The sequence below is a fragment of the Rana temporaria genome, chromosome 2 (genome assembly GCF_905171775.1).
Source record: "Rana temporaria chromosome 2, aRanTem1.1, whole genome shotgun sequence".
In the NCBI taxonomy this organism is placed as follows: domain Eukaryota; kingdom Metazoa; phylum Chordata; class Amphibia; order Anura; family Ranidae; genus Rana; species Rana temporaria.
Window position 1 is genome coordinate 834192 of NC_053490.1, and position 15009 is coordinate 849200.

General features: G+C 48.3%; 1 protein-coding gene across 1 annotated transcript; it reads right to left on the minus strand.

Annotated features, from left to right (window-relative positions):
• Positions 1 to 1733: 1733 nt before the first annotated feature.
• On the minus strand, positions 1734 to 8736 carry LOC120928757 (zinc finger protein 585A-like). Its single transcript, XM_040339746.1, has 2 exons — positions 6365 to 8736; positions 1734 to 2963 (listed from the first exon to the last, which is right to left on the minus strand). Exon 1 carries the CDS (start codon positions 8431 to 8433, stop codon positions 6871 to 6873), a length of 1563 nt encoding a protein of 520 aa, XP_040195680.1. The 5' UTR covers positions 8434 to 8736; the 3' UTR covers positions 1734 to 2963; positions 6365 to 6870.
• Between the last annotated feature and the right edge of the window lie 6273 nt (positions 8737 to 15009).

Below are 15009 nucleotides of genomic sequence, written 5' to 3' on the forward strand. Positions count from 1 at the left end.
ATGCTGCATGACAGCGAGGGCCCCCACCTTCCTGCTCACATCGAAATCTGCCCACCGCTCCACCTTCCTCTGCCTCATTGGCTCTACTCCGACAGCTGCAAACACTCATCATCTCACACTGACAGCAGCTTGCCTACTAAACAGCCGGCAAACTAAAACTTCCACGCCGGGCCCTCTCTTCTACGGGGTGCAGGGTGGAAGTTTTAGTTTGCCTGCTGAAGGGATAAAAATCCGAATCTCCAGTGAGTGGCTGGGGATCCGGATTTTGCTGCCCTCCTACCCTGCCACCCTAAGGCACCTGCCTGAGCTGCCTATTGCTTCTGCCGGTCCTGGTCTTGGGCCGCACATAACATACACAAAACAATAAGGAGAGCTGATGAGCAGAAAAAAGTCGGGCAGATCATGAGGTAACGATCACGGATATAGATAATGTGCCAATGTGAGTAATAAAACTTCATTTTTCATGTAATTTTTTTTATTATAAAAGAGAACAACATAAAACTAGTGCGATAATTGACATTTATTAATACCAACTCTCTAAACATCCAAATTCCAGAAAACACTCTATTCTCCTAAGCCTCATACACATGATCGGACTTTCCGACAACAACGGACCAACTGTCCACAAACAGGAACGTGTCCGCTGTCAATGCTTCCTCTGGCCCATATTCTCAGTGAAGTTACGATGGAGTAACTCAGGATACTCCATCGTATCTCCCTTTTTTGACCCGTGTATCTATGCTCCTGATTCTTAGAATCATTTTTGCATAGATACACTTAAGATCCGCCATCTGTAAGTCACTTACACTGGCGGATCTTAAATGCAATGACGCCGGCCGCCGCTAGATGGCATTTAAGTGAAGGAGTCATTTGCGTATGCAAATGATCCTTCCACGCCGATTCCCGAACGAGTTCGCGTCGCGTAACCGTCGCTAACGTCGTTTGCGTAAGCGGAAACTTACCCCTGCTATATGAGGGGTAAGTTTCCGCAAGTCTCGCGTAGGCCATGTTACGGATGGCGTCGGGTCCCCGTCGTGTTTTTTCGTCGGGTACATCGTTTACGTAAGTCGTTCTTGAATACGACTTTACGTCAATGACGCACACGTCGGCGTCATTGACGTTTTCTGCCGAGAACTGGAGCATGCGCACTGGGCTTTTTGAAGCCCGGCGCATGCCCAGTTCTTTCGCATCGGGGGCGCGCTTCATTTGAATACAAGCCGCCCCCTTGGAGATCCGCCAGGCTACGCCGGGACACTTACACTCCGCTGTCCCAACTTATGGAGCAAGTGTTTGAGGAATACAACACCTGATCCTGTAAGTTGGGACAGCGGAGTGTAAGTGCCTTAAGCGCAGCTGGCGGAAATTTACTCAGAATATGGGCCAATGTCCAGAACCAGCACTTTCCAAGACTCTTTATCCTCTACCCCCCTCCAGTCACCAGCCGTACTTAAGTGTAGGTTAAAAAACAGCAGACTACTTTATTCAAGCACATGTTACAACAGATATCTCACTTCAAGACACCTCCCCCACCCTTGGAAAACAGGGAGGGTTAAACTGTTCAATGACAATGGACACACAGGTCAGGTGTGTTCCAACTTCTCATCAGTAAACAGTCTTATCAGCAAGGGGGGCTGCTGGAGGAGTCCCCCTCCCTCTTTCCTTACAGCAAACACACTTACACATCCCATAATAGTTGAGGCAGACACCACAATAGACAATAGAATACAGTCACACCCCAAACCATCACAGCAAATGGTACACAACAGCATGAGACAACACCATATATATATATACGAATATACAACATTGAATTTGACTTGCACAGATCATAGTGGGGTTCTCAGTCACCCTGTGCCCCTATTAGAGACACAGGGGGATCTACACATAAGAGGGTCCAGGGGAAGCTGAACATGGAGTTTCCAGAGCTCTCCAGGGTAGGCTGAGTCCCACAAACCCCCCACCCAAAGTGACCCCTGTCACAGTCTCATTGGTTATCTGATCCATGACTCCGGTATACAGGTTCTTCTTACTCATCATGTAGATTCCTCATCCCGTCTATGATGGATTCTCTGTATAAAACATCCACTCCAGAGAAAACTTCTCCCTTTACTGGAAGGCTAGGGGGGTATTAGGAGAAATTGAGGCTTTTCCTTACAAATATGGAGGGGCAACATAACCCAAAGTAAAGTTATGGGTGGAATTGAAGAGAAGCCACAAACTAACACAGCAAAGAGTCTACAACAGCATGAGACAACACACAATATATACAACATTGAGTCTGACTAGCACAGATCATAGTGGGGTTCTCATTCACCCTGTACCCCTATTAGAGACACAGGGCGATCTACACATAAGAGGGTCGGGAAAGCTGGACACGGAGCTCTCCAAGGTAAGCTGAGTTCCACAAACCCCCCACCCAAAGTGACCCCTGTCACCGTAGGGTTCTACACAAGAAGTAAATGTGATCTGGAAGGACTAGGAATACATCGGACCAATGAGGATTAAACATTCTGAACTTCGAGAAACCATGAAATGTTACTAGTCGCTGTGTGAAGGGAACTTCCAGCGTCTGCGAAGTAAGTGAGACTTCCCTTGTCGGTGTCAATAATCTAATTAGGAAGCCATGTGAAATGTTTCCTCCAAATCCTAAAAGGTGGACCCCCTTGGGTAGGTACCCACCCTCATCTGAATTTGTAGTCTCTGCTACTACATCAGACATGTGATCGGTTCATTTCCACCTTCACAGCGAGTGTTAGGACAGAAAACATCAGAACAGAAGACCAGCAGGAAGCCTAATAACTTAAAGTGGGGAAAATAAAAGATGACATAGATGATGGAGTATGTCAGTAACAACAGTTTTAGGTTTTCTAACCCCCTTGTCATATGGTTCTATTACCCGTTGATCCATTTTCTCTCCACTTCCTGAAACAAGGTGACCATGTGGACAGGACATCTTAGATGGGCTGTAAGAGACAAACAAATTCAAGTGCAACGCCAACTAACACATTAAAAGCAGTTACAATGGCAAGTTGCTCCTTCCATCCCCATTCAGCTCTGCACCCCCTGTCCACACCTTCCACCCACAACTCAGCTCTACACCCCCTGTCCACCCTTCCATCTACAACTCAGCTCTGTCCACCCGTCCATCAACAACTCAGCTCTGCACCCCCTGTCCACACCTTCCACCCACAACTCAGCTCTGTACCCCCTGTCCACACCTTCCATCCACAACTCAGCTCTGCACCCCTGTCCACACCGTCCGTCCACAACCCATCTCGACACCCCCTGTCCACCCTTCCATCCACAACTCAGCTCTACACCCCCTGTCCACACCTTCCGTCCACAACTCAGCTCTGCGCCCATTATCTACACCTTCTACCCACAACTCAGCTCTGCACCCCCTGTCCACACCTTCCGTCCACAACTCAGCTCTGCACCCCATGTCTACACCTTCCATCCACAACTCAGCTCTGCACCCCCTGTCCACACCTTCCATCCACAACTCAGCTCTGCACCCCATGTCTACACCTCCCATCCACAACTCAGCTCTGCACCCCTGTCCACACCTTCCGTCCACAACTCATCTCTGCACCCCCTGTCTACACCTTCTACCCACAACTCAGCTCTGCACCCCCTATCCACCCTTCAATCCAAAAACTCAGCTCTGCACCCCCTGTCCACCCTTCAATCCACAACTCAGCTCTGCACCCCCTTTCTACACCTTCCATCCACAACTCATCTCTGCACACCCTGTCCACACCTTCTACCCACAACTCATCTCTGCACCTCCTGTCCACACCTTCCATCCACAACTCATCTCTGCACCCCCTGTCCACACCTTCCATCCACAACTCAGCTCTACACCCCCTGTCCACCCTTCCATCCACAACTCAGCTCTGCACCCCCTGTCCACTCTTCCATCTACAACTCAGCCCTGCACCCCCTGTCCATCCACAACTCAGCTCTGCACCCCCTGTCCACCCTTCCATCCACAACTCAGCTCTGCACCCCCTGTCCACTCTTCCATCTACAACTCAGCCCTGCACCCCCTGTCCACCCGTCCATCCACAACTCAGCTCTGCACCCCCTGTCCACACCTTCCACCCACAACTCATCTCTGCACCCCCTGTCCACACCTTCCATCCACAACTCATCTCTGCACCCCCTGTCCACACCTTCCATCCACAACTCATCTCTGCACCCCCTGTCCACCACCTTCCACCCACAACTCATCTCTGCACCCCCTGTCCACACCTTCCATCCACAACTCATCTCTGCACCTCCTGTCCACACCTTCCATCCACAACTCATCTCTGCACCCCCTGTCCACACCTTCCATCCACAACTCATCTCTGCACCCCCTGTCCACACCTTCCATCCACAACTCATCTCTGCACCCCCTGTCCACACCTTCCACCCACAACTCATCTCTGCACCCCCGTCTACACCTCCCATCCACAACTCAGCTCTACACCCCCTGTCCACCCTTCAATCAACAACTCAGCTCTACACCCCCTGTCCACCCTTCCATCTACAACTCAGCTCTACACCCCCTGTCCACCCTTCCATCCACAACTCATCTCTGCACCTCCTGTCCACACCTTCCATCCACAACTCATCTCTGCACCTCCTGTCCACACCTTCCATCCACAACTCATCTCTGCACCCCCTGTCCACACCTTCCATCCACAACTCATCTCTGCACCCCCTGTCCACCACCTTCCATCCACAACTCATCTCTGCACCCCCTGTCTACACCTACTACCCACAACTCATCTCTGCACCCCCTGTCTACACCTTCTACCCACAACTCAGCTCTGCACCCCCTGTCCACACCTTACACCCACAACTCATCTCTGCACCCCCTGTCTACACATCCCATCCACAACTCAGCTCTACACCCCCTGTCCACCCTTCAATCCACAACTCAGCTCTACACCCCCTGTCCACCCTTCCATCCACAACTCAGCTCTGCACCCCCTGTCCACTCTTCCATCTACAACTCAGCCCTGCACCCCCTGTCCACCCGTCCATCCACAACTCAGCTCTGCACCCCCTGTCCACCACCTTCCATCCACAACTCATCTCTGCACCCCCTGTCTACACCTACTACCCACAACTCATCTCTGCACCCTCTGTCTACACCTTCTACCCACAACTCAGCTCTGCACCCCCTGTCCACACCTTCCACCCACAACTCATCTATGCACTCCCTGTCCACACCTTCCATCCACAACTCATCTCTGCACCCCCTGTCCACCACCTTACACCCACAACTCATCTCTACACCCCCTATCCACACCTTCCCTCCACAACTCATCTCTGCACCCCCTGTCCACCACCTTCCATCCACAACTCATCTCTGCACCCCCTGTCCACCACCTTCCATCCACAACTCATCTCTGCACCCCCTGTCCACACCTTCCACCCACAACTCATCTCTACACCCCCTGTCCACACCTTACATCCACAACTCAGCTCTGCACCCCCTGTCTACACCTCCCATCCACAACTCAGCTCTACACCCCCTGTCCACCCTTCCATCCACAACTCAGCTCTGCACCCCCTGTCCACCCTTCCATCCACAACTCAGCTCTGCACCCCCTGTCCATCACCTTCCGTCCACAACTCATCTCTGCACCCCTTGTACACGGTATTACAGTTACTTTAAAAATAACAGATCTACTGGCAGCATAAGCAGGGAAAAACTATAAAACAAATGGGGCTGAGATAAAGAAAACCTATTATGTTATGGACATGTTCCAGCAATTATGTTATTTTTTTCCCATAGATACCCTTTAAAGCTAGATAGTAGTGTTTCCAGGGACGAGAAGTGTTCTTCTCAAGCAAACATTACCCGGAGAAGAGCTCTGTCCACTCAGAGTCATTAAATAGAATCACAATCAGAGGAACGTCAGTCCCCCAGAAGAAGTTGGAGGAATATGGTTGGACAAATGTGTTTTATTTTGGATATCTTGCAGTTGTATTGTGTGATTTGTAACAAATAATTCTTAGTTTATGTAGATGAGCAATAGCTGGACAGAGAAACCAGATAATAAGGACATCCGATCTTCACCTGATGGAATGCCTGGACTTGTGGAAGAACCGGACAAAACGCAATTGGCCAACTGGGCCTAAAGGGTGCTGTCAAATGCATCCCACAACACCGCAGACAGGAAGGCCTAAACCAGATTAGGGAGTGGTTTTCTGGCCAAATAGTGACCTTCTTTTTGGTTGGTGTCCTTGCTGCAGATCTGACTTGAATGCTATCATCACTGAGTGGAGGTGAAACATGGAAGGTAGACATGAATTGTGGAAGTGGAGCTGGAACAAGTAATAATTGGTGTGGAATAGGTGGGCTTACCTGGAGCCCTCAAGCTTAACCGAAGAATAGTCAGCAGAACTTAGGAAGGTCTATTCCATTGAGGCTGCAGAGGCTTGGCAAGATTCCACATGACCACTACCCAGTCTCTGGAATGGAGGAAGTGTTGGTAATTAGCTCAGTATCTGGCAGTGAAGGAAACAAAGCTCAGTTAGTTTATAATGCAAATGCATAACATCTTGAACCAAAGTTCCATTAGCAAGAGGAAGACAAGAATCATGAGGGAGAAAAACAGTTCAATCATTGGTACTTGTCTACAAATTATCTAAGAATTTCATAGACATCTAAAAAGTCTGCATGTATAAAAGCACTAAACTCAATGCATCCATCCAGTTCATTCCTATTTCGTCAAAGATTGTTTCCCAACGTAGCATTAGGCCTTTTCTTTCCAACTAGACATGGGATGTGAAACTGATGCCATGCGCCTAACTCTTTGATTGTGGCTTAGCTGCTTCCCCTTTAACACCCTCCTTCTCCCAGTTTCCTCTCTACTGACAACGATTGTGAATCTTCCGGTGTTGGATAAGGTTTGAGTGGCTTCTAAAAACTTTGAGACATTCGGAACATAGATGTGGCTTCTCTCCAGTGTGAACCCTTTGGTGTATGATCAGCTTTTCCTTCACTTTAAAAGCTTTATCACATTCAGAACATTGATAGGGTTTATCTCCAGTGTGACCCATCTGGTGTATGATTAGAGCCGACTTCACTGGAAAAGCTTTATGACATTCGGAACATTGAAAGGGCTTATCTCCAGTGTGGCTCCTCTGGTGTATGATAAGATCCCTTTTCCCTATATAAGCTTTATCGCATTCAGAGCATTGATATGGCTTCTCCCCAGTGTGGACCTTCTGGTGTCTGATAAGGTCTGCCTTCAATGAAAAAGCTTTATCACATTCAGAACACTTAAATGGTTTCTCTCCAGTGTGGATCCTCTGGTGTACGATAAGGATTGACTTCTTTTTAAAAGCTTTATCACATTCAGAACACACATAACGTTTTTCTCCGGTGTGATCACATTGATGTATAAGAAGCCTTGCCTTGTCTGTAAAAGCTTTGTCACATTCAGAACACTGATACGGCTTCTCTCCAGTGTGGATCCTCTGGTGTATGATAAGGTGTGACTTCGATGTAAAAGCTTTACCACATTCAGAACATTGATATGGCTTCCCTCCAGTGTGACTCCTCTGGTGTGTGATAAGATGTGACTTCTGTGCAAAAGCTCGATCACATTCAGAACAAAGGAAGGGCTTCTCTCCAGTGTGAACAATCTTGTGGATGGTAAGGTTTTCTTTTCTTGTAAATTTTTTATTACATTCAGAGCACTGATACAGCGTCTCTCCAGTGTGAATGCTCTGGTGTGCGATAAGATGTGATTTCTTTGTGAAAGCTTGATCACATTCCGAACACTGGTATGGCTTCTCTCCAGTGTGACCCCTCTGGTGTGTGGTAAGATATGACTTCCTTGCAAAAGCTTTGCCACATTCAGAACATTGATATGGCTTCTCTCCGGTGTGAATCCTCTGGTGTATGGCAAGATCTATCTTTGTTATAAAAGCCCTATCACATTCAGAGCACTGATATGGCTTCTCTCCGGTGTGATTGCTTTGGTGACTGATAAGATGTGACTTCTGTGTAAAAGCTTTGTCACATTCAGAACACTGATATGGTTTCTCCCCAGTGTGAATCCTCTGGTGTGTCGTAAGATATACCTTTCTTGTAAAACCTTTATCACATACAGAACACCAATATGGCTTTACTCCTGTGTGAATCCTTTCATGATTGATAAGACCTACCTTCCTTATAAAAGCTTTATCACATTCAGAACACTGATACGGCTTCTCTCCAGTGTGAATCCTTTGGTGCATGATAAGGTTTGGCTTCTGTGTAAAAGCTTTATCACATTCAGAACACTGATGTGGCTTCTCTCCAGTGTGAACCCTCTCATGTATGGTAAGCGCTGACGGCCTTGTAAAAGCTTTATCACATTCTGAACACCTATGTGTCTTCTCTCCATTGTGAACCTTCTGGGGTCTCCCGCGTTTTGCCTTCATTGTAAAACCTTTGTCACATTCCAAATAACTTCTGAAATGGCGTATCCTATGTATACATGGGTTGGACTTTACTATAAAGCCATAGTCACTTCTAGAACGTGGAAATTAATTCTCTCGGCCTTTGAGGCTGGATCAGTGTTGAGGAGAATTCATAACATTCCTGACACGTAGATACGGCGTGTGAATCCTTCAGTGAACTGTAGTAAAGCCTTTCAGTTACTTAGAACACCTATATGGCTCCTTTCTCATGTGACTCGGGTTGGGCTTCAGGAGAACAACTTGACTGAAAACTTGAGTCGCCAATCCACCTATAGGAATAAAAAATAAATAAATAAAATGAAAAGATGAAATTCTATCAATATGGCTTAATGAAAGTTGCCTTCTACTTTTTTTTTAAATATTTGTTTAGGATGCCTATGGGCTCTGATGTAAGGGGGGTACTCTTATAGGGACCCTAACATAGATAAATCCCAAACAAAGACCCGAACAGTAAACCGTATTAAAGTCTATAGGATTCGAACTTAAAAAAATCAAAAGTCCCCATTTTGAAGGCTTATATGCAAGTTACTGGCCTCCCTGGGGCAGTACCTGTGTATGAGGGCCCAGGTACTGCCCCATGGGACATGTATCAATGCAAATATTTTATTTTAAAGATAATTTTTACAGGGGCAGCGATTTTAATGACACTTAAAGTGAAACAATAAAAATGAAAAATGTATTTAAATATCGTGCCTGGGGGGTCCCCATAGTCTGCTTGTAAAGTGGCGCATCTGTCCAGTGTATAGAACCTGCTGCAGCAAAAATTACATTTATAAAGAAAAAAATTACATTCAAATTTCCCGCAATACAATACCATTGCCAGCAATACTAAAATGTTTACAAAAAAACGGCGTGGGGGTCCCTCCAATCTATACCAGGCCCTTCGGGTCTGGTATGGCTCTTAAGTGGAGTGGGGTCCCCCCCAAAATACATGTGAGACCCTTAACCCGAGCATGCAACCTGGCAGGTCAGGAAAGGAGGGGAGAGCCACATGCCCTCAACATGGGGGGATAAGTGCATTGGGGTGAGGGGAATGTGCCCCCCCACCCCAAAGCACCTCATCCCCACAACCCTGGCCGATGGTTGTGGGGGTCTGTGGGCTTATCGGAATCTGGAAGCCCCGTTTAACAAAGTGGCCCCCAGATCCCGGCCCTTCCATGTGAATGAGTGTGGGCTACCCCTACCCATTCAACAAAAAAGTGAATAAAAACAAGAGGCAGTTTTTGACAATTTCTTTATTAACCACTTCCCGCCCAGTCAATGGTCAATTGACGTCCGGGAAGTGGTTGTGAAATCCTGACTGGACGTCTATTGACATCCTGCAGGATTTCATGCCGGCACGCGCCCGTGGGGGTGCGCAGCGCGGCAATTGGTGATGCGGGGTGTCAGTCTGACACCCTGCATCTCCGATCTCGGTAAAGAGCCTCTGGCGGAGGCTCTTTAACACGTGATCAATTGTGTCCAACCACGGCTGATCACGATGTAAACAGGAAGAGCCGTTGATCGGCTCTTCCTCACTCGCGTCTGACAGATGTGAGTAGAGGAGAGCCGATCGGCGGCTCTCTTGACGGGGGGTTCGCGCTGCTTGTTTATCAGCGCAGCCCCCCCTCGGATCGCCACACTGGACCACCAGGGAGTGCCCCCCGGTGCTCAATAGAGCACAGATTGCTAAAAAAAAAATAGATAAAATAAAAAATAATTGAAGACAATCAATGCCAATCAGTGCCCACAAATGGGCACTGACTGGCAACATGGGCACTGACTAATGATGCCCAGCAATGCCATCAGTGCCACCCCTCAGTGTCACCCAGTGTCCATCAGTGCCACCCAGAGTCCATCAGTGCCGCCTATGAGTGCCCATCAGTGCCGCATACCTGCACCGCCTATCAGTGCCCATCAGTGCCGCCTGTCGGTGCCCATCAGTGCCGCCTATCGGTGCCCATCAGTGGCACCTCATCGGTGCCCATCAGTGCCACCTCATCGGTGCCCATAATTGAAGAAGAAAACGTACTTATTTACAAAAAAAATTAACAGAAAAAAAATAAAAACGTAATTTGTTTCAAAAATGTCGGTCTTTTTTTAGTTGTTGCGCAAAAAATTAAAATCCCAGAGGTGATCAAATACCACTGTGACGAGACCCGTGCTCGCCCGGTCCTGCTCTCCCGACACTCCTCTGCTTCTATTGGATCAGCTTGCAGATTGCAACGTCTGATGGTCCAGTCATCCCAGGTTCCGGGATCCAAACTACAGCTATGTGCCGTTCAGACCCATTAAGAACAAACACCAGGCAGGCTGTATGTAAGTTCAAACTGGACTCTTTGGGCCAGATTCACAAAGAGATACTCCGGTGTATTATCTCCTGATATCTCCTGATCCCCCATCGTATCTCTGACTTACACTGGTCCTATCTATGCGCCTGATTCATAGAATCAGATACGCATAGATAGGGTTAAGATCTGACTGTGTTACAATGTGTTACACTGTCGGATCTTTTTTTCAATTTAAAAATGGCGCCGGGGCCATTCCCGCTGATTTACGATAAATAATATGTAAATCAGCGAGATACGCAAATTCACGAACGTACGCGGACCCGACGCAGTCTTCTTACGACGTTTCCGTAGCGGCATACCCGTCGTATACTTACCCCTTCTTTTATCAAGGGCAGCCAATGTTAAGTGTGACGGACTTTTTACCTATATGCTTCAGTTTAATCCTCCCTGCTTGTTTAAGGCTGTTAATTGTAATTACTCTTCTGCAGCTAGCCCTGTTTCAAATGTTAATTGTTCTAGCCCTGTGTTTACTGGTTACTGTGATTAGATAAGTGGCTTGTGTTAATTATGCTGATTGCTTCCTTGTGATAATTATCTCTCTATATGCGGTGTCGAACCGGCTAGCTACTGAGTAGTTCAAAGAAATATCTTTATTTCAAAGGAGCTGTATTGAAGACCCCCCACTGTGTGAGGGGGGCGGAGATTTGTCATTGTAACAGTTGTAACCACATATAAGCTCTGGTTTCTTATGATTAAAACTCTGTGTTGTTCAAGCAGTAAGCTGGTCTCATGTGTGGCTTTCTGGGCGATTCCAGGGATATCCCTCCTCGTGGAATATTGGGGTGATTTTCGTTATGGGAAGAAGGGAACGTTGACGGGGATATCATACCGATACCGTCACAAATTGGTTGGCAGCAGCGGGATCTTCCCTTCTACTCTCCTTCACACCCGGATTCCAAGCAGACACTGGAAGAACTACTGGAAGTTCGTGGAAGGATTGCTAGCAACAAAACCAAGCGGGTCATCATAGCAGAATCAATGGAGATAGACCAGGAGGACGGGATTGCAGCAACGCCAGCAGTACAAGAGATGGAGACACCAGTGATTCAGGAGGAGGAATCGCCAGCCAACAAGCTAATGAGAGAGAAGCTAGCGTGGTTCGGCCCGAACCCAACGCCGGATGTGGTGCTGAAAGTGATGGACCTGTTAGCGGAGGAGGCCAAACAAATAAGAGACACAGAACTACAGAAGGATAAACAAATAAGGGACGCAGAGCTACAGAAGGCTAAAGAAATAAGAGACACAGAACTACAGAAGGATAAACAAATAAGAGACGCAGAGCTACAGAAGGATAAACAAATAAGAGACGCAGAGCTACAGAAGGCTAAAGAAATAAGAGATGCAGAGCTACAGGAGGATAAACAAATAAGGGACGCAGAGCTACAGTTAAAACTGGCAGCAGTCCAACAAGCAGCCGCACCTTCTACGAACAGTGAGTACAGCACAGCAGACGCAAGGAAGATTCCGTTTAGCGCTTTTAAAGCTTTTGATGAAAAGGACTGTGAAATTGATAACTACCTGGCGGATTTTGAGCGACAATGTAACCTGCACCGAATAGCTAGAAGAGAGTGGGTTGCAATATTGTCAGGCAAACTGTCAGGCAAAGCTTCTGATGCTTTCCGGACCGTGCCAGATCAGGATATCCATAGCTACGCCCGGGTTAAAGAAGTGCTCCTGGCTCGTTATGCGGTAACCCCAGAGTCCCACCGACAGAAGTTCAGGGACTCACGCAAGACCACGAAAGACTCTTACGCAGAATGGGCATGCCAGCTGTCCCTGTCGGCCTCTAACTGGGTTAACAGCAGCCAGGCCACCACCGCAGAGGACATTTTGCAACTAATGCTCCTGGAGCAATTTTACAATCACATCCAGACGGACGTCAAGGATTGGGTGAGAGATCGCAGGCCCATGACTCTACCAGAGGCCGCGAAGTTGGCAGATGAATATGCGGATACTCGCAAGACAAACCAGGTCACACCACGGGTACAACCCCCACAACCAACGGCGCCCTCACACCCACCAGCCGCTAGATACCAACCGCCTAACAGACCGATGACATATAGCCCTCGCTACCCACGCCAGGAGGACAACGAACAACGCTGCTTCCGGTGCAAACAGTTGGGTCACTTCAAGCAGAATTGCCCCATGAATGACAACACCAGGTCAAATTGGTCTCAACCTGGGTACCGTCCACCAGCAGCAGCCCATTGTGTAGACTCGGCTTGGGATCCCCAGGAGCTGGGTCAGGAAGAACCATTGGGCACCCCTTACGAAGCCCTCATGGTACAATCTGTTATTACGGACAACAGGGAACACCATTGTCAGCTGGTCATGGGCGACAGCCATGAGCCGGAGGGGCCTTGGAGGGAGCTGGGCAGAAAGAGGCACCGCCAGCTACCCTCCAAGAAGAAGAGGTCCTGGAAGTCATATAACCAGCGGACCTGGGAGGAGAAGAAGCGACTGGAGGAGAGGGAGTCGCAGCGGGCGTCCCAGATGCGGGCCGAGATGTTCGCCAAGGGCCCACCGGTGGCCCCTTACACCACCACCCAGTTCCTGATGATGAAGGACCACGTGGAGAGCCTGCAGGACATGAGCAAGCAGGAGCTGATCCGTGAGTACATAGAGCTGGAGGAGTGCATAAGCCGCATGGAGGAGGAGAACAACCACCTGAGGTCACAGCAGGCTGTCCCCCCCAGGCTCCATGAACTGGAGATGGAGCTGGAGAAGCTCCAAGAGGAGAACCGGCGGCTGCGGAGGGAGCAGGGGGTGGCTGACCTTATGGGGCTCTGAGTCCCCTTCCCCCCCCCCGGACTCTGAGCACCAGTGCTACAGCATTTCAACAAATATAACTTTTTCTTTTTATGAATCTCCTGTGACTGTCACTTCAGAGCCATAACCTGCCCCTCCCATAGTGGGACACCTAGATGGCGGCGCACAGACCCATTCGCCGTCTTCACACTGACTTCTGGTGACTTTGCAGATCGCACAAAGACTTGGGGACTGACCGGCGTGTGATCTGACGACCCGGTGGCATACCTGAGTCGGGAGCAGTTGTCAAGGGAGGTCAGTCATGCCAAATGGAGTTAACCTCGGACTTAAAGCTCTGAACCCGTCAACCCTACTGGACCAGGGAAGGTCCAACCGGGTTTGCCGGAGCAGGGAGAAAAAAGGGGGCCATTGTGACGGACTTTTTACCTATATGCTTCAGTTTAATCCTCCCTGCTTGTTTAAGGCTGTTAATTGTAATTACTCTTCTGCAGCTAGCCCTGTTTCAAATGTTAATTGTTCTAGCCCTGTGTTTACTGGTTACTGTGATTAGATAAGTGGCTTGTGTTAATTATGCTGATTGCTTCCTTGTGATAATTATCTCTCTATATGCGGTGCCGAACCGGCTAGCTACTGAGTAGTTCAAAGAAATATCTTTATTTCAAAGGAGCTGTATTGAAGACCCCCCACTGTGTGAGGGGGGCGGAGATTTGTCATTGTAACAGTTGTAACCACATATAAGCTCTGTTTTCTTACGATTAAAACTCTGTGTTGTTCTAGCAGTAAGCTGGTCTCATGTGTGGCTTTCTGGGCGATTCCAGGGATATCCCTCCTCGTGGAATATTGGGGTGATTTTCGTTATGGGAAGAAGGGAACGTTGACGGGGATATCATACCGATACCGTCACATTAAGTATAGCCGACGTTCCCGCGTCGAATTTAAATTTTTTAACGTCGTTTGCGTAAGTCGTTCTCGAATACGGACGGACGTCGTTTACGTAAGCGTTGCAACTACTGACGTCCTAGCGACGTCAGTGGGAGCAATGCACGCCGGGAAATTTCGCGGACGGCTCCTGCGCATTTAAATAGGCGCGGGAACGCGCCTGATTTAAATAGTACACTCCCCTAGCCGCGGAATTTGAATTCCGCCGGGGGATTTAGGATCCGCCGTCGCAAGTTTGGAGGTAAGTTGTTTGTGAATTAGCCACTTGCCTCCTAAACTTGCGGGAGCGAATCTTAATTCACGTAGATCAAGCGGATCTATAGATCCGCTGCGCTACGTGAATCTGGCCCCTTATTTTCAAGTACACAGCACACTTTTATACAGAATTTGGAACATCCCACTCCCAACAACCGCTTTCCTATTGGTCAATTGTAAAGTATATGCAGTCCTCACTCAGGTCCTCCTTAATCATGCAAAGGAGGACTTGAAAAAGTCAACA

Bases quoted from the DNA above. Each gene is read 5' to 3' on its own strand.
- LOC120928757 (XM_040339746.1), bottom strand. From the start codon at position 8,433: ATGAAGGCAAAACGCGGGAGACCCCAGAAGGTTCACAATGGAGAGAAG.